Here is a 20,148-nt window from a genome sequence, read left to right as displayed (position 1 = left end):
AGGCAGTTCTTACCTTGTTATAATTAATAATGATATTTAAGTTTATTGGTATTTAATATTGGTATTTAAGTTTCACTGCAGTAGAATGAGTAAATAGCGCGGTTAGACGTCAAAGTACTTTTGTTTCAAGAATGCACGCACTCAAACAACTATTCGAAAAATAAATGGAGTTAAATAATAAAGAGCAACCTGAAACGTTTTTTATGCATACATTCTTACTGAAAATCTGCTCGAACTTTTATTTTAAGCGTTTGGGGAAAGTGTAGAGCGTTTTTGGGCGTGCCACAGAATGCTTTTGGAATTGGTCCACAGGACTGTCTTGCATGTTACGCAATACTCATGCTTGAACGTGTTTAGTGCACAGGGGGCGTGTGGTAGGTAAAGGGGGTCAGTCCATCATTAAAATACGCAAAAAAAATCTTTAATGACTTTTCGACACTTTAAAAATGTGCTTCCCAATCGTAAGTAGCCCATACACTTGAAAACGTATAACCTTTTTTTTTTTAACACAAGTTAAACAGTTTAGCGTTTACTAGGAATTCCGTGTGCACGAATGCCACTAGCGTGGTGTGGCCGTATACTTTATTGCTGAGTCACAGTGAAAACGTAATTGCCAACAGACATTCTTCTTCGTAGACATACGCTGCTTTGCTGTTATAAGTATTTTAGCATGCGAATCTGTATTCTACTATCTAGAGGTATTTCTATGTATAAAAAAAAACAGTTTTGAGTAAACTTGTTTACACTGGATAGAAGGGTGTTTGTTTCTATGCATGTGAACAGCATGCCGTGTTACATTAAAAGTAACACCATGACAAGAATCGGCTCTGGTAATTTCTCACAGTGAATTCTCCCTACAGCAGTAGTATAGTGGTGAGGATCCTGTAGGCCATAGAGAAAGTGGTGACCATGCCCACCACCCAGGACAAGCCCCTGCTGGGCTGGGGCAGTGCCATCACGTAGGCCAGCGTGTGGATGAACCGGGAACCCACAAACAGCCGGAAGTGCAGCAGGGCACTGGAGAGGTCAGGCCCCGTCAGAACATAGAGCAGGCCAATCAGCACAAAGGGAACAATGTTCTCCAGGTCATTCTGATGGCACCTGTGGACATGATCACAAGTGCACTGCTAGCCAGTCACCACACCAGATGGGCACACCAGATGGGGAGACAAGTCATTATATATGAGATATTGCACCTTCTGACACGTTCCACGTCATCATGGGTCCGCAACATCTTTTTCTTCTCCTCTGGAATTGTACCGGGCCAAATATCCTCCAAGTTTGCAAATGTCTGTTGGTGAAAAGACTTCACTTCTTGCAAAGCTCATGCACAACAAGAAATTCATAGCTGTAACTGTCCTGGTTTGTGGAATAATGCAATGTGTACTGAATACCAGTTCAAAATTCCTGTAAAATGTCTTACTAGCAGATTTTTCTCAGCAAATGAAACGTGTGTATACAGATGTCTTAACTACCAGTAAACACTGGTGAGCCACATACCTAAAATACTGTTTCAGAGGTGAACATTCCTGAAAAACCACACCACTGCAAGAGGAGCTGATTGAGCTTGTGATCATTGTTAGCTAACGAATCCGGCTTTATACACCATTGCTAAAGAAAAATTAATTAAATATCCTGTGTTTTGTACAATACCTTTCTGGTGATCCTGAAGTATGCAGTCAGCGGAGCCATTAGCATCATTTTCAGAACGACAATGGTGGCATAAGTGGAGAAGGCCAAGAACACCTCGCTGTCAATTATGCTGGCCATTCCTAAGCTTTAAAACTTTCTGTCAAGAATAAAATTATATTGCAATCACCCAAAGCAAACGCTCTCAGCACTTCAATCTGACCTCAGTTGTAACTTTAGAGAAGCAGGTTTTCTCAGTCACCTGAATAAATTAGCCATTATACAGACTGTCCAGTAGTAATGTCCCTTAACCCAACTCCTAGTCGCACAATCTACCATATTCATTAGTCTTGAGCTATGACTCAAACAATCCAACGATCAAATACATTTTTCTTAAAATTCCTGGAGAGGGCATTATATCCTACACAATGTACGCTGATGTAAACAGTCATTACAGGTCAAAGGTATGGTAGCTAGCAGTAATACTCAACCGGTCCCACCAGTTAAAAGGTAGCTCTAAAATAACTTATGAAAACTGCCATGAAAGCCTGTTGAATCTGTACGAAAGGACACTTCGAATATGACGGGTTGTTATTAAAGAAGAGAATGTATTTATGAAAGAAGAATTTTTCGTAGTTGATTTTGCAGTTGTGTCTTAGACACGAACATCGGGTTTTACAGCAACGTAATCTATATTTGAATAATAAAATGACCTTTATTATCATGCTATTCCACTGTATGAAAACATTTGATTATTAACTTTCCTTTAATCGGGTCACTCCGTTTGGGGGGAGCTATGGTCCGACAGTTTCACTAAGACAGATATCCATATTAAACCTCCCGGTTGAGCGAGTTGTAAAAATGATGAAAGACGTTCTGAGCTGCACCGATTGCGCATACAATATTCAGCGCATGAATTTTAGACCGAAATCGTTTAAATCGAAATCTAGAAAAAATGACCAAACTTACCTTTTTAGTGCAGCAGACCGAGACTGAACCTACGCAAAGACTAAGAATGCCTAGACAAATCAGGGGACAATCTATGGGACTATGCTGACGTTGTTATCGGACAACCTACTTAAAGTGAAGCCAAAAACTTCGACGAAGGAAGTTGTTCCTGAACTTTAGTCTTGTTGCAATGTGAGTTTATCTGTCGGACCATACAGTACAGGGGCGCCAGCTTTAGAGCTCAGCTTGGAGTGAGATTTGTTCCCGGGAGAGGAGTATTTTAGGAGTACTTTTTACACAGTGATATGCTTTTAAAAAGTGTAAAGTGTTCACAAGAAGTGTGCGACGTTCATTTACATTTATTGAGAATGTCAAAACATTTTACTGAACAGTCCTTAAATGTATCCTTAAAACCACCCTAAAACCTACTGAAATCCTTAAACCCAACATCTGAAATTTTGAACAGAAACAGGTTCACAAATTTTCGTGTGCTCTGGTGTAAGAGCTGGAGGATGATTTTGCAGCCTTGATCATTGACTGGAATAGCTCCCACTTGAAGCATGACTTCAAGTCTGCCATCTTAATTGTCAATAGAGATGTGAGTATTCCTTGGAGGGCCAGGTGGTTTCTAGTTATTGTGTTGTTGAAGCCTACCCAACAAAATACCCGCTTTGCATTAGCAGTGAAGTGTAGCAGCACAAAGTTAGCGATGGTGGAGAGAGTTTCAAATCTGCCCACCCCTGTTACCTGGAAAACATGGACAACAGGGTTAAGTTGCACAATTAATACATTGAGACAAGTCACTGAAAATAAGTTCTGGTTTTCGAATGAAACATTGCTGACCTTGTTTTTTAAGTTTGTCATATTGGCCCAGAAGCCCTCAATGTCTGGGTCTGCTGCCAGGCACAGGAATTGTCTCACAGTCTAGGAACTCATTCCCCGTGTGTCATGTTCCTGTGGGCTGAGGTAGGGGAGAAGGTGAAAATACCTTTACTAAAGTACATAGTTAAAATATTCTAGTCACTCCATATGAGATAAGGGAAAGGTGAACAATACTAGCTGTTCAGTACAAGTATCTTTGTTTTTATTTCTTAATTCCTGAAGAAGGAAATATATATACACACACACACTGCTTGGCCAAAAAAAGGTCACCACCTGGATTTAACTAAGCAAATAGGTAAGAGCCTCCAATTGGATAATTACTGCATGGGTGGTTATGTTTCAGCTGGCCACAACTTATTTAACCCTAACTGATGCAGTGAGTAGTTTTTCATTTGTTAAACAACCATGTTGAAAGACACATCCTGTGATTGTGGAAAAGATGTTAATCTGTTTCAGAAGGGTCAAATTATTGGCATGCTTCAGGCAGAGAAAACATCTAAGGAGATGAAACTGCTGAAACTACTAAAATCGGGTTAAGAACTGTCCAACACATTAGTAAAAAGTGGAAGGACAGTGGGGAAACATCACCTTCGAGGAAGGAATGTGGTTGGAAAAAAATCTTGAATGATCGTGATCGGCAATCACTTAAACGTGTGGTGAAATCAAATCGTAGAAAAACAACAGTAGAACTCAGGGATATGTTTAATAGTGAAAGTAAGAGCATATCTACATGCACAATGTGAAGGGAACTCAAGGGATTGGGACTAAACAGCTGCATAGCCTTAAGAAAAACACTCGTCAGTGAGGCTAACTGGCAAAAATGGCTTCAATTTGCTAGGGAGCATAAAGATTGGACTCTGGAGCAGTGGAAGAAGGTCATGTGGTCTGATGAGTCCAGATTTACCCTGTTCCAGAGTGATGGGCGCATCAGGGTAATAAGAGAGGCGGCTGAAGTGATGCACCCATCATGCCTAGTGCCTACCTTACAAGCTTGTGGGGGCAGTGTATGGATCTGGGGTTGCTGCAATTGGTCAGGTCTAGGTTCAGCAACATTATGTGCCCAAAGAATGAGGTCAGATGGCTTCCTGAATATACTGAATGACCAGGTTATTGCATCAATGGATTTTTTCTTCCCTGATGGCACAGGCATATTCCAAGATGACAATGCCAGGATTCATCGGGCTCAAATTGTGAAAGAGGTTCAGGGAGCATGAGACATCATTTTCAGACATGGATTGGCCACCACAGAGTCCAGACCTGAACCCAATTGAGAATCTTTGGGATGTGCTGGAGAAGACTTTGCGCAGTGGTCCAAATCTCCCATCATTAATAGAAGATCTTGGGGGGGGGGGGGGGGAAATAAATATTGACATTGCAGAAGCTTGTGGAAATGATGCCACAGCAAATGCGTGCTGTAATCAAAGCTAAAGGCAGTCCAACAAAATATTGGTGTGTGACCTTTTTTTTGGCTAGGCAGTGTATATATATATATAATATATATATGTTGTTGTTGTTTTATTTTTTTTCTTATGTCTCGCTTAAGCAAGGGGTCTCTCAGAGACAACCGCTATAGTGCATACTCTACAGCTGTCACCAGGGCCAGCTGAGTCGCACCCTGGTGGTGTAGGTGACATTCAGTTTATTTCCTGTTAGGCAGATACAGAAAACAATCAAATCAAAAGTATTTTCATAAGAATACATATACTTTTCCTTGAGCTTTATCTTAGTGGTTTACTGATACTAGTCATATAATTCCAAAAGACAGTGTATTACAATCATACATATACAGTGCCAATCCAAAGTCTGCATCTGCCTAGTTGTGGGCAGATTAACGTTTTGTGTGTGTGTGAAATTATGAAACAATCAGACTAATCACATTATTGTATTTATACATAAAGTTCAATATAGTTGAAAAATGACATATCAAGCATGTCCAGGCTTTTGACATTTACTATGCATGCTTTATCTTACTTTACTTTGCACTAAATTACAAATGCCTACATTTCCTAGAATACAAAATGCAGGAATGCAAGTTTCAGTCACTTCTAGATGTAACTAATCTAATAAAAATATAGATGAAGGATTTCTCTTGGGAAGGAGATTCAGAGAGCTGAAGGCTGGCATGAAGTAGTGGTCATGGAGTCAAAAACACCCCCTGTATCCTCCTCAGTCTTGGTTGTTTCTCCTCTTTAAGTGAAAGAAAACAAAGATACTCATACACATACTGTTCATTTCAAGATTGCACATTATAGAATAGATATGGATATTTGTTAACACTCATTGATTTAAAATAGAAAGTGGAATTGGAAAATTGATACCTGCCAGAAAGCCTTAGCAGTTGGTGCTGCCTTTAAACCAAAAGCCCACATTAACCACAACATCCTCTGGATCAAAATTTGACACCTCCAATTACATGTTTATTTAGTGAATTCCTCCTCTGTACATCATCTAAATATTATATATTTTTATTGTACCCTAGAACACTTGATGAAACTGAATTGCGTTATCTGATATTCATAGCTGTATTGTCTACAGAGAGGCCAACACAGGTGCACCATGGAATGATATTTTCTTTTAAAGTGACATCAATATTTTGGAAGATGAGCTCTGCTTGGCTAGATCTGGTACCAGTTGTGGTGCACATACCAAGGAATCGATGGGCCATTTTGTTCACATGAACACACACAGTAAGGGGGTTCATCTTTTCTCTTCCTGTACTGACAAAAGAATTAACCCATTATCTTTGGTCAAATCAAACAAATACATTAAAGTGAGCTCACATTGTTACAAAAATATGGCCAGAATAAAAAAAGAAAAGAATGTTCACTGGATACCAGGATGTAATGGCATTTTCTTCCTACCTGTGTCATTTGAACCATCTATAATGAGGGTGTAAAAACTGTCTCTCATCAGCATTACCAGGATGTTGTCAAAACATGGGGTCACTGCTTTATAATACAGGAGGTTATGGTCCTTGGGCATTTGTACTCCTCTGCAGCAGCTGGATCTCTGAAGCATTCTTTCATGATCAGTGATGATGATGATCATAATATAACCAGTGGTGTATTATGATTTGTCAGCATCACAGCAATGTTTAATTCTGCCCTCCAAGTATATAAGATACATTTGCATTGACATTAGATTTTGAATTACTTAAATGTACACAATTATTTCATTCAATAGATGCCAGCTCCAAGAAGGCAAACCTTTATTTAGGAAAAATGCTTAGGAAAACTAGTGTCATTACCCTCCACTGTATAACCATAACTGCACTGTGCATTACCAAGCTTTAGGTTTTTTGACAGATTTTTTAAAAATATTTCATCATAAATATATATTTTATATAAATAATACAATTTGAGCTCAGCTGTCGTTGACAGTCGTTTCTTTAGAAAACATTAGCATCTTACGTTAACTATATGTCCACATATTTCACTGGGACCGTGTTTTATCACGTTTTAATCTAGAAACGATGTAAATAAGTGCAGCAGTAACTCTGCTAATCTCTACGTGGGCCACCTCTGCAACTTTACACCAAGTAAGTCTTAAAATTAGACGAATGACCGTTACACTTATCATCATGCATTTGTTTCTCGCAATGATGTTGTTGCACGCAATGCTGTTCCTTCACTTAAAAATCACACGTGTAGGTGTGTGTGGCGTGAGACCTGTCTCAATCGTTTACTGCGTGAGAGTTGGCAGCGCCGTGTAGCGCTCAGCTGGCCTTTGAGACACACATTGGCAATGCAGGAAGTGTCGCGAGTTTGTTCAGTGCGAGATGTCTGGAAGATCAGGATGCGTTGATACGCCCCCTGGCAATTATTACCGTTTCTTGTGAATATGTCGCCCGAATTTTGTTTTCTCAGCTGTGTCTTATCGCTATAAGGAACAGTAAATTATGTGTCAAGAGTGCAGTGAATACGTTTTGTGTTTAGGATTTTTTTTGTATGTACGCTCGCAAACTAAGCTCTGTCTGTGGTATCCGCCACTGCAGTTTGGACCGCCGTGCCATTTACACAGACTCACCATGGACACGTTAAAGTAATCTAATCATCTCCAGAGCGGTCAAGTCTTCGTGCTCTATTGAGCATGGTAGTGTGCGGAGTTAGTCCCCTCTCCAGAGGAGTGATAAACAAGGCCTGTCCTTCACGATTGCGCCGTCGCTGCTCTAGACACCGCTCGTCCTGTTGCCATTGTGCCACTTTCTGGAATAGGTTCCAGGTTCTTATCTCACATGGGACATTTTCTCCTCTCCATGTGTATAAGGTGTCGGAGAGAGACGATGCAGCTTGGAGAAGTGTGCGATAACTAGTGCCAGATGGTTGGATACCCCACCGGTAATGCGGCTCTTGCACTTGCTTGGGTATTTAGCATGCTAAAGACTAGCGGGGGGGGCTCCGTTGTCAGAAGAAGACTTGAGAGATGTCAATCAGCAACGGGACAGGAGGTGAGGAGGTGCCTCTTTCTAGCCTGAGGGGCACGAGTGGGAGCGGGGGAGTCGATGTGACGTGTCGATGCGCTCGCCATCACTTCGGTAATACTAGGAGTCGCGTGAGCAGTGCTCGGTTTGATCAGTGGTACTGATAGGGAGATGAAAGCCAGCAGGAGCTCTCGCAGGCCTTGGTGAGTCATACTCTTACGAGCATACGAGATTGCGAAGTTTTGCGTTAGGTTTCAGAGAATTCTGCGTGCGTGTATATTGTTTCCCTGTTCCTCAGTTTAACAAAACGTAAAACACTGCGTATTTAGCCTATACGCCAGGCTGCCGGAGTGAATACAACCGGAGTGAATACAATTTCATGTAATTTTATTAGATAATTTAGTTTATGATTGTTGAAGTCTAATTTTGTTTGTCATATCTGTATGATGTTTAGTTATGCCCATGCGTTTAGCATAGGGAAATGTTGCATGCCTATATATTACAATCCAGCAGCTCCTCTGGGCAGAGTGTGAGAGGGACACCCCCCCCCCCAACACAAATAATGCAATATGATTTTCCTCCAGGACCTGGTAATGGCAAACTCTTCCATTGATCTCTCACCAGACTCACCAGTAATTGGGATGCTGGCTGTGGTGTCACTCTATTGATTTTTAACTGGTATCCAGCTTGTGCTAGAGCTGTTAGGACAACGATGACTAAATAACAGCCCGCCTGATGATCTTAATGCCCGGAGCCAAGCGCAGCTATTGATTTCATTACTGAAAGCCTCCTTGGCTCCCAGCACATACATTTTTTTATCGACCTGGGGTGATGTCCACATTTCTTCCTGCACTGTCACATGCCCTGTGCCCAACCAATCCATGCTTGCGGAATGCTGAGCATGTGCATTAGCACAATCTGAACGCAGGTGTGCACAGGAGTTTTTCCATCATATGGGCACTGTCCAGACTTGGCCTCCACTGGCAGGGCAGATGAGTGTGAAACTGCAGTATGGTGGGAAATGCACAAGCTCTCACTCATGAAGGAATCCTAAAGAATGAAGTTCTCACTTCTGCTCATGTCCTTTATGAGCATGGAGGTAACACTTCCACCTTATGAAGTGTTGCATAAACCTGCATAAACCTACTCAACAGTCTTCCCTTTGCTGTACAGGTTGACTGAGGACCTGGTCTTTAAAAACTAGAAAACTGAAGTAAACTGAAAACTTGAGAACATGTGATCCATTATAATACTGTGAAAAATGTACAGGGGAGAAACAGATCAGAAGAATTATTCAAGCATCATACTAGCCCATAAATTCTCACCAGAAGAGAAAATGTGTACAAAAAGTATAGCTAAATTTGACAGCCTGGCAGTAAGAATGACCCAGAAAGAAGTCTATAATCATAAATGCCACAAACACTTTAATAGAAAAACTTACTTTGCACCTACACCTACTGACCACCTCCTGGTACACTTCTAGGTGTATTATATAAATGTATCATTTAGCGCATCATTCGCTGTGAACAGGTAGGCTCTAACACCTAATGGTTTCAACGGCAGATGATGGTGAGCGAATAAGGGGCATGTATGTTTAAATGAATGGAAAGTCATCCAAATTTAATGCAATCTCTAAGATTAATTAGTTAATATTCTAATTAAGGTAATCAGTAATGCAGTATGCTTTTTGAATGGAGCCTTCTGACTTCCCTTTCTCTACCTGGTCATTGTTCAGTGTCTACACTAAGATGCTGGTCCCAGCTAATCTAAGAGTTCTGTAGCTCCTGTAAAGTAAACCTCAATGTCCTCTTAAACATTATCCACTGACCAGTGACCAGCAGTGAACAAAGCCATGACTGAGCAGCTGGTTGTTTTCCTGTTAATTAAAGGCATCACAGAGTTTCATTGTCCTCTGTCATCAAAGAGCATGTTTTTCATTAGCTTTGGGTGAGACACCACAACTCTCTGTCCAGAAAAGTCGTTGGCAAAGGGGCACAGCTTGTCCTTGTCCTCTTGTTTACTTTATGTCAGCTGAGTGTACTCAACAAAGTTAAGGCATCCATTAATAGGGGGAGGTCATTTTAAACTGGAAAATATTTTTTCGAGCCATTTAGTCACTGTTCAGTTTCAGGATAGTTAACTGAAGTGTGAGGTTATGGTTCAAAAGCATACATTCACACACACAAAAAAAACAACAACAATGGAACGAACAGAACATTTAGGAAGATATACACAGAAATACCTCACTTCCAAAGGTCACACGTGGGTAACAATGAATCCCACTGGCATCCACTCCTGTATAAGATGTCAAAGAATTTATAAGCGAGTTAACTATCTATATCTCCTGCATCTGCGTTCACAAAGAATCCACTCCTTAAGGTTGAGAGGTAAGACAAACACTAGACTTAATAAAAGTGCTGTTCAGCTGAATTTTCCTTCTCTCATGCATATCTAACATAACTAACTGTCCTTGTGTCATTCTTGAGTGGCAGTATGAGTGAAATTGTTGAGTGAATAAAGTGCGGCGTTAGAACGGGATTCATTATGGAGTAGGCCCTCTTCCGTGTCAAGGTAATCTCCTCAGGCATTTGTTAAGGAAAGGGAAAAAAGTGAATGAAGTATCTATTGGGAAAAAAAACAACTACTTTTGGATATAGAGTCACAAGCGCCATATCATTTGTGTTTCTACATAATTCTTCACAAATTATGAGTCAAGGCATAAGATTAATAAGATTCAAAGCCCTTAGCGTGGAGGAAAGTTGGCTAAATGGACTATGCTAAGGAGGCCTGTGCATTGTGAAGTCTTTGTCAAGATTTTAGAGAATGACCCTGAGCATCACTTTAAAATGGGAAGAGCTCCTGAATGCATTAAGTTGGCATATATCACATGTAGAAATCTCTCGTGTAGTTACATTGATTTCTTTTCTATCATAAAGTTTAGCTGTGTTGCATTTCACAACCAGAGCTAAGCCACAAGCATTTTCTTACATAGAGCATATACCAACAAGCATATACATTATAACTTTGGCACCTTTACAGTTTTCACATAAAAATATTAAGTCCAGTAATCCTGTATTATATGAAGGAGAACATTTTGATCACTTTCAACAATCCCAAACAAACACACCCATTCAGCGTCTGAGTTTGCTGGTTATAGAGGATGTCAGTTTGGTGCATAGTGGTCTGTAGAGAACATATTCTAAAGGGATTATCTCGTTTTCTGCAGCAGTGGTACATATATGCCTATGAATAAGGCATAATCCCAATGGGAAGACTTTATATTGGACATGACCTGAGGGTGCAAATTAAGATAATTACAGACAGCAGGGTCCCCCATAAGTGGCCTTCAGTATGCAGGCATTTGTGCATTCGCTTCTTCTTGATGCATGTTAGAACGAAAGTGCGTTTTGCACACTGTAACGCCGAGACCCCACAGCTCTCTATGGGAGCCCGAGGATCATTGGGTTGCTTATTTAACGAGGCATCTCCCCGCTGCAGATCTGTGCACAGCCCCACACATTCTCGCTGCTCCACACAAAGGGAAATAAATCTCTTTTCGGCAGGATAATTACCAAGATAATTTTATCCATAATGATACTTGTCAGTCTGGGGTGCTGATGAAATTAGAGAAGTTCTTGGATAAGAAGCAGAGAAAAAAAATCCCTGCAGATTTGTCTGTCAGAAAAGGAGAACTAGAGAAAGTTGGAACAGAAAAAAATGAAAACTTCTATAGCCTGTCTGACCTTCCCCAGAAACAACTAGTGAAAAAATATGGATCATGTAAAATGTCAAGGTTTAAAAAAAAATACTGCTTAGTGTCCACTTAAGTAGTGAAGACCTGCAGAAATAACATCAGTTAACAGGGCAAATGGGCAGTGTTGACATTATATTAATGTTGCTCTCAGTGATAAAGCTGTAAATGATGAATTCCTGGTCTCCATCTGTGTACGTCATTCAACTTGACACTTCATTTGCTGTACATACATACACCTGGCAGTAAATATGCAGTCAGTCTGTGAATTATGGACAACGCTTTGAGATCCAGGACAACCCTTTAACAAAATTCAACATTTGTTCATCATGTAGAAATTGAGAGAGTCAACATGTACTCCAGTGGCGATGCCACTGTGAGGCTTTGATCTTAGATCTGCATTCTCTCAACTACTCATACTCTTTCAAAAAGGGGCTACTTAAATTATTTCGGATATGCCGACACTCAGCAACATGGCAAAGGTAAACATCTCCTGTGGATCTGGGGAGATAAAAGGGATGCTCAAAAAGACATGACGCCAAGAACGCTATAGTATTTAGCATAAGCAGCGGCAAACACCCTTAAAGGAAGGGGAGCTTTGCTTTAAAAAAAAAATTAATAGGGAGGAATTGGGGTCCCGCTCTGCATTGCATTGTACCACTCAACAAAGGCGCGTGAACAGTCGCTTATTATGTCAAAGTTTGACAATGACAGAATTAGAGCAGGGCTTCCACAGCTCACTGTCCCCCACTGGGAGCCCGCCACACGCACAACTCTGAAAAGAAAGTTTACTTTACTTGTCATTGGAAATTACGCTCATTTGCATTTGCAGGGAGAAGCAGGCCACTTGAGAAGAAGAACACAGTGTGGTGCTAAAAAATAAGATGAGAGTGAGGAAGGGCTCTTTCATACGGACCCTTTTTATGTTGTAAACAAAGCACCTGCGTCCTTGCTATTGGGTCGTCTCTGCTGACCTCAGACGAGTAATTCAGTCGTGACAGACATCACATTACCCAGCAGCAACATGGCTTGGGCCGTAATGAACTTGAGGTGCCTTAATTGGCATCTTACAAATTGTTTATTTTTTATATATTGTATCTGTTTGTATTTTTTCCAGCTCCTGACCTTAATGTGACAAAATAGGCAGAAATCAAGATCTGCTCTAAAGTATGAGGATTTTGAATGACAAATCCCTACTGACTTTATCATTTTGTCCAGGTCTAGGATTAAATGCATGCCATGAAAACCAGATCTTAGAGATAAGTGTTTCAAGTATCCAATCCAGCTTTGACAACTTAGAAACAGTAAGATTTAAAGTGCTGTTGACCTAAGGCCTGCGACAGCTGTCTAAAAGCTTTTAGTATTAAGGAACAGAATTGTGGGCATTGACTTCAGAACAAGTTATGGCATACTGTCAGCACTTTGCAGTTCCTTCATTGCTGGTTAGTTCCTGATGGAGTACAGTGGTTCCAAATGTTGTCATTCTCTCTCCTGTATTTGGTGACCAAAGTCGTCCATATTAATGACTCGTGTCTGTTTTTAGCTATACATAGTAGTTATTCCGTTTTGCTCACATAGCCATAAAACAGCATTCCAAGACTGTGTATGTGTTCTGTGCCATACAAATAAACAGCTGTTTCTGTCTTGTGTTTGATGAACTTATGAACTCTGACCTATACCAAGGGAGACCGACAAAGTCCTTGAAGGTGTTTCCAGGCTGTTCTACTTTACTTGGTTGTCTATAGGAGAATTCTGGCCATGGACTCTTCATAAGGTGCACTATAGTACCAATTATATGAAGACTTCCTACATATGGACAGTTTGGATATGAATGTTTAGTGAAACAAAGATTTTGAAATTATTTTTCATAAAATTTTAGACAGGCAAGTATTGGAAACCTTTTTGGCAAGGCTCTTTGGAACTTTTATTTTGGCATTTCGTGACTCTAGAAACTACTCAAATTTATATTACACAGCTCTGGACCAATTCAGACCTGATTGTTTGCAAGAATATTTCCTGCAGTTGGGTACAATGTGTTCTCATACTTGCCTATGTTCAAATTTAAATGTTTTCATTCCATCAGTCTAAAATTAAAGAACATAATGTAAGAAATGTTGTAAAATGCATAAAAGCAAATATTTTCCCTCGGCATTGCACCAAACTGTCCGTGTCACGGGATGGTTATTATATTAGACTCAAGTCCTAGCACAGTTACAGCGGATATAAGGAATACCATAAAGACTGTGTCCAGTGTTTGATTCTGGTTATAAGTAATGCGATTCGAGTTAAAGGATGCCTGAGTCAATAATTTTTTCAATGTTTCTTATCTCAGACCTTATTAAAACTGCTGTTTTATATAGTTTTATATAAAACATATAATTATAACTATATAATTGTGTGTAGTATAACCACACCATTGGTTTAAGAACTGAGTAACTTACCACTCCTCTACAACTTCCCTTTGGACTTAAACACAAGAGAGAATATGTTCACATTAATGCAATATAAAAACAAACAAACCTGAGTTATACCAGCTGTGACATCCATTTTCAGGTAGAACATCTGAAGACCCATGTGACTATAGTGTGAATTTAACATTTACGAAAAAAGGTTTGTCTAGGATGTTGAAAACATGAAAACTTACTTTACTTAAAGGACTGTTCTTAACTGAGAAGCATAAGTATGGTAGGTCTGTCAGTACTAAAGCTACTATACTGTACTATTGTACTATACTAAACTATAAGTTGTGCTTGCACTGATTATAATTATAGGTAAACGCCATTTTATTAGGGCAAGCGTTGAAAACCACTGAAAATATCCTTTAGCTCACTTACATTCTTTCATTAATAACATGGTATTCATACATCCAACTTCATACATGTACTATATGTAATGTGATCTTCACAACCATTGACAGAACAGGTTAATATGGAGTGATTTCCTATTTTTTTGTTTTGTAAATGAATACAGAAACTACAAAGAATGCATAAGAGAAGACAGTGAGAAGGGGAGAAAATCGATGTGCGAGGATTCGAGAAGGCGCAGTGCAGCATGAGAAGTACGGACGAGGTTTTGGGATGCTGCACACCAGGGCCTCACGCTTGCACTGACCTCCATCCCTTGCACTCACTCCAGGCCCCTGTCATCGACGGGAGAGGCATTGATTGATTAATCAAAGCTAATGTTCTTTTGATCAGCGGGAGCTGCCCTATTAACCAGCGGAGGTGAGGGGAGAGGGGAAAAAGCGCCGTGTTTTATTTACTTGCTCGAGGTCCCCAGTTAGATTCCCCCAACGTTTTCAAAAGAGCTCATCACGGTTCTGTCAGTCATGATTGATAGAAAAAAAAACTTTGCTGTATATTCCCCCTGATGCTAGATTTTGTTTAATCGTTTCCTGTTTAGCTCGTTTTTAAAGTATTGAAGAAGAGAATAAGAAGGTCTCCTTTTTTCCACTACAGCTGCCTTTCTTATCTAGCTGTCTAGTGGGTTGTCCCCTTTGTCACGACGTGCCATTTTACTTGCCTTGCTGGCTGTCATAAGGACACTCGAGGAAACATCTTGCAACTTTTTGTTTTCCATAATTTATCCCCTTGTTTCTGGGTTGAGTCTACACATTTTCACTCTGAAGTGTGTGAGAATAGCACGGCTGCAGCTTTATGTGTAGACTGTGAACTAAATATTTTTTGTTCCTTTGAAATACAACTGTTTGCTTGCAATGACACATGTTTGGCTATTGGGAAAATGTCATACCTCAGGGAGCTTACAATATTGTTAGATTTATATTTTTTAATCATGCTGCCATCTTGAAGCAAGCAACCTCATCATTTATTTGGCCAAATATATTTCTCTTATTTCCAATATATTTAATTGACCATGGCTCTCCTGTTACATGCATGTGATGTGTCATTTCAGATAGACTATACTCAACCCAGAGCTACTGCTGAATACAACTGCTTTAAATGAGGAGAACCAAAGGGAGCTGGGCATCACCCAGTGCAAAGCTTAAGGGCACTGCAGCCTTAATCAGTGTCCCTGCTGCTCGGGCCCAGCGTGCTCCAGCAGTTTGCCAACACAATAAGATGATCGTCCTCGCACATGCTGGAGGGCAGGCTGCCGGGCATTGTGGCGTTTGATAATGTTTTCAAGGTAGTTAAGGGTACAATGGATTCAGATGTGGTCTTTTCTTCATATGTGATGAAGGGCAGCGCACCTGTGTGAAGTCTAGGAGAGTTATCCCTCGCCTCCTCCTTCCTGGTTCTTGTTGGGTGACTCTCAAGGTGATGAGCCGGTGAATTTTTATGTTGATTTTTTTTTTTTTTTTTTTTGGGAGGGGGGGGGGGACGCTCAAGGTCTTACACAGGGTCCTTGAGGTTCACAGGCTTTTGGAGCCTTGCTGAAGTCTCTCAGGGTAACAGTTGTCTCTCATATTTAATGAGAGCAGTGAGCTCAGAACCAGCCCAATCCTGAGCTTTCTCCCTCTTACACACTCACACGCACGCCTACACACACACATAGAGCCTGCTCAGTGTGCAAAGACTGCTTATTTCTCCTCTTGACTTCAAAATAAAATGGCACTTATGACTTTTGAAGTTGACTCACCTCCATCTGTTTTTTTTTTCTTTTTCTGCTTACTTTTCCGGTCTTGTTTGAGAGCCCCTGTTTCCTAACCAGCCTATATCTCTCACCACCCCCCACCCCCCCCGAGTGTTTCCAATGTCAGGGCAAACTTCAAACGCCTGCCAACACGCTCTGAGGAGTCCACTGAGAATCCCAATTCCAAACAATTATTCTATCCCCAACTAACTGGCAGATCTCTTGCACATTTGATTGCAGTGTAGCAAGTGCAATTAAAAGATCCCTCTAGTCAACCTTCACTACAGCATGTGGCTAACATCTTCCCTCATTGGCTGTTACACGTTTAAATATGACCATCAGCACTGATAGCAAATTTTAGAAGCAACTCTCTTTCCTCTTTTTCTCCCTCAAGCTCTGGAACAGATAGGAGATTTCCGCTGCTTCAAATAGTATTAAGCAAACGCCATTCTTCATTCCTGTCAATCTACATCATTCAACATAGATTATAACCCCCATGAGCTTCTCCTGAAACCTCCTTCTACAGTTAACAGGCCTTCATCAGCACTGTCCTGGCGGATCAGGTGCTCGTCAGAAGTGTTTAAACATCATGTGTCCAGTTGCTGATGTTCTTATGAAAGAGGTCTGCACTATGGTGGTGTGTGTTTGTCAGCTGCCTGATAACTGAAAGCACTGAAAGTTCTCAGGCACAGAATCACATAGTATCACTGTCAGGGCCACAGCTGAAGTAATTCAGACTCATCAGTAAGTTCACCAAAGTTTGTCGTTTTGAGCCATCGGCTGTTAAGCTTGAGTTTTTGAAGCATTTCGGGATTGCTCCCACCGGCTCACAGGAGACGGAAGCCAAATCGATAATTATGTTCCCGCCGATTGACAAGGTGGATCAGTAAGGACCACAGCCGTGTTTATGGCGCGTCCATCAAACATTGCATTTTGGGAGTGTGACTCTTAGCACTTCACCTCCACCGGCTGCATTGCATGTATTGGAAGCACAGGGATATTTCCATATTGATTGCTCTGTGATTGTGGCCTTTGTGCTTGGCAAACCCAATTGCAGTGTAAAGCATAGCCTTGCAAATGCAAGTGAAATTGGTAATACCAGACATGCCCATTCCACTGTTGCAGTGAAGATACTCTAACACAGTCAGCTAAGAGATTTTAGCTAGGTAACTCTGGAAATTGATCATCTAATATAGGAATTGTATTTAGCCTCTGTGGAGATAATTGTTATTACTGCAAAATATGCTAATAAATTACCCAAAGAACCAGAAGCCAGAGTCTGATAAAAAAACAAACATGTATCTCATACATTTTTGCTGTGTGCTTATATGTTCCTTTAATATACATGAGTAACCATTTTCTTATATGCATTCACTTTATTGTGTCCATATACTGCTATAAAAATCCGGCTGGCATGTATAAGATGGTAAATACTCCACCGATCTGTCAATGTCAGATCATTTATCTGCTGCAGATTCGAGGGGAACCGAAGCTAATTAACTTTTATCCTTAATTTGCAGCCATGGAGCTCGATGAAACTGCAGCACAGGAGTGAGACTTCAGAGCCAGGTGAGCTCCTGAGCAGAGGGTTTGATCTCCAATACATGCATTCCATCTCTTCTTGGTCGCTGGGGAACTCCACGCCAAGGTCAGCGCTCAAAGACAAGTGCACACGATGGGAGACGCTCAGCAGTGAGGCGTCACCCGGCACCCGCTCCAGTCCCGCTTCCTCTTTTGCTTGTCAGGGTGCTTCAGAAGGTCTAGACTGACACTAGCGAAGTCCCTGGGTAGCAGCCATCACTGCCTGTTTTCCCATCTCCCAGAGAAGCAAGCGGTTGTTTTAATTGCATCATTAATACCATTACAGCTGGAGAGCCAATTATATATATCTGGTCCATGGGTCCAAGGATTGTAGAAAAAAACTGCATGTGACCTTCTTGCTGAGGTAGCAGTCCACAAAGACCCAGGGCTAAGGTCATTCCAGTGACAGGCATTCTACTGACACAGTTCCTTCTGGGAAAAAAGGAAAAGTCAGACAGATAGATTTACAGGCTACCGTAACTCTATGCTTTTTTCTCTAAATGTACGGAAACTTCAGTCAATTTCCATCCATTTTTATTGGTGCTGCTTTGCAGCTCTCTCTCACCAAGGACATTTTCCCCAGGCCAAATGAACTGTGCTGGGCCATATACAGCCACAGGCCTGGCAGCTGTGCATCTTGAAAGAGTTGGCCATAAGAGTAGTCTCGATTCTCTTGGCTCCAGGCGTGAGCTGAGCTCCTGCATATGAGCCAAATTGTCAGTAAGTGTAGACCTCAAATAGCTCCAGCAAAGCAAAATGACTTTCAGCTTGCTTCTGATAGGGCTTTAACTCAGAGCAGTTTATTATGCTTCATATATAATAAGTTCTGTAACTTACAACTTCTATTGATTTTTAACCTGTTAATTAGGGCAGATTTAGGGCAAAGTTGAGTAATGGTGAGTTGAACAAACAAGCTTGCAATATACGCTGGCAATATAGTTTGAATTATATCCACATAAATACAGATCTGATCTTGCACTGGTTGCCTTTACCGATTTTCTCATGTTTGGTCAAAACAGGCCCACCTGTTTAGTCTGTAAACTAGCATATGTCAAAACAAATGTGTCAACACCTGACACCTGCTGTCAGGATATATTGTGAAATATGTCATATAGACAGTGTCAAATAGTGTTAGCAATTGTGCATAGTTACAAAGTCTGATACCATTTTGAAGTGCAGTCATGACATTTTTAGATCATTTCATTTTATACATTTATCATTTTACACTGTATCTCAGTCTTGCGGTATTTTAATGACTTGGCCCAGGCAAGCCAGCCAGTCAGTGGACAAGAATGACATACTCTCAAGGATGCACTAGTTTGACTAGTCCTGCATGTTTTACACCAGATCCTCTTGCTTTTTTAGAAAGAATCTTAGTGTTTTTTGGACTTATTTTCAACATACGTGTTAAATATTTATATATTTTAAGATGGATTTTTCCCTATCAGCCACACAAAGGACTAAAGTGAATCAGTATAAGAAAGCATACAAGAGCACCCAGACTGGATAATTGATGAAAAGTCCACACCTTACATGTCTGTCCCCCACCCCCCATGACTTCGAACTCTACAAATGACATATGCAGGCCCTGGCCTGTAATGAGTGTAGCTGACATGTGACTAGCGTCTCATTACAAACAGTGTGGAAACACCTCCAGGACCATGCCATTTTTCACATCCACTCCCTGGCTAAAAACACTGATGAATAAAACAACAGCAAAGCAATCAGTCTGAGCAAAGGGATGTGTCAGAGAGTGAGTGAGCGCCACTCGGGCCAGCTGACAGATTCAGACACTCTGTTAAAAGGGCCTTCACGCCGCCCCATTCTTTGTCATAATGTGCTACAAAGGCACGTGTATACCAGCCACCTCATTTCCTCTTGACAAACCAGATAAAAAATAGTAGAGCTGGGCTGAGCTCCAGATCTTTACACACTCTATTATGTACAGCGTTTGAAAAGATAGCGTGTCTTAAGTGATACTTGGCCAACTTGTAAAACTCTCATTTAACAATAATCTAAATTATATATAAAGTAGTTGTGCACAAGACTTTTAAGATTTTGTCAGATTATATGTCAAATGTAATGAGTTATGTCAAATGCAAAATTGTGCCCCAAGCATCAAAGTTCCACATTCTAATGAATAATTCAACTGTAATTCAGCTATTCCCCATGGCATCTGTTTCCTGAAAGCTTAATTAATTTACATTTCATTCACTGTGACCTCATAATCAAATTAGACTTTTATGACAAATGAATATATCCATAAAAGCATCAATCTCTCATACAAAGTCTCATTTGGCATACCACATAGCATTACTCTAACCTATATATTTTCTTCCATTTT

The 20,148-nt window shown here is 40.6% G+C and overlaps 1 protein-coding gene across 1 annotated transcript; it reads right to left on the bottom strand.

Moving 5' to 3' along the window:
- Nucleotides 1-399: 399 nt before the first annotated feature.
- On the bottom strand, nt 400-2,739 carry LOC113572508 (microsomal glutathione S-transferase 1). Its single transcript, XM_027002156.2, has 4 exons — nt 2,599-2,739; nt 1,654-1,789; nt 1,197-1,291; nt 400-1,101 (listed from the first exon to the last, which is right to left on the bottom strand). Exons 2-4 carry the CDS (start codon nt 1,768-1,770, stop codon nt 855-857), a joined length of 459 nt encoding a protein of 152 aa, XP_026857957.1. The 5' UTR covers nt 1,771-1,789; nt 2,599-2,739; the 3' UTR covers nt 400-854.
- Nucleotides 2,740-20,148: the final 17,409 nt, after the last annotated feature.

This window comes from Electrophorus electricus, chromosome 7 (assembly GCF_013358815.1).
Source record: "Electrophorus electricus isolate fEleEle1 chromosome 7, fEleEle1.pri, whole genome shotgun sequence".
Classification (NCBI taxonomy): Eukaryota; Metazoa; Chordata; class Actinopteri; order Gymnotiformes; family Gymnotidae; genus Electrophorus; species Electrophorus electricus.
The sequence above is the reverse complement of the archived record's forward strand: the minus strand, read 5'-3'. Positions and strand labels throughout refer to the sequence as shown.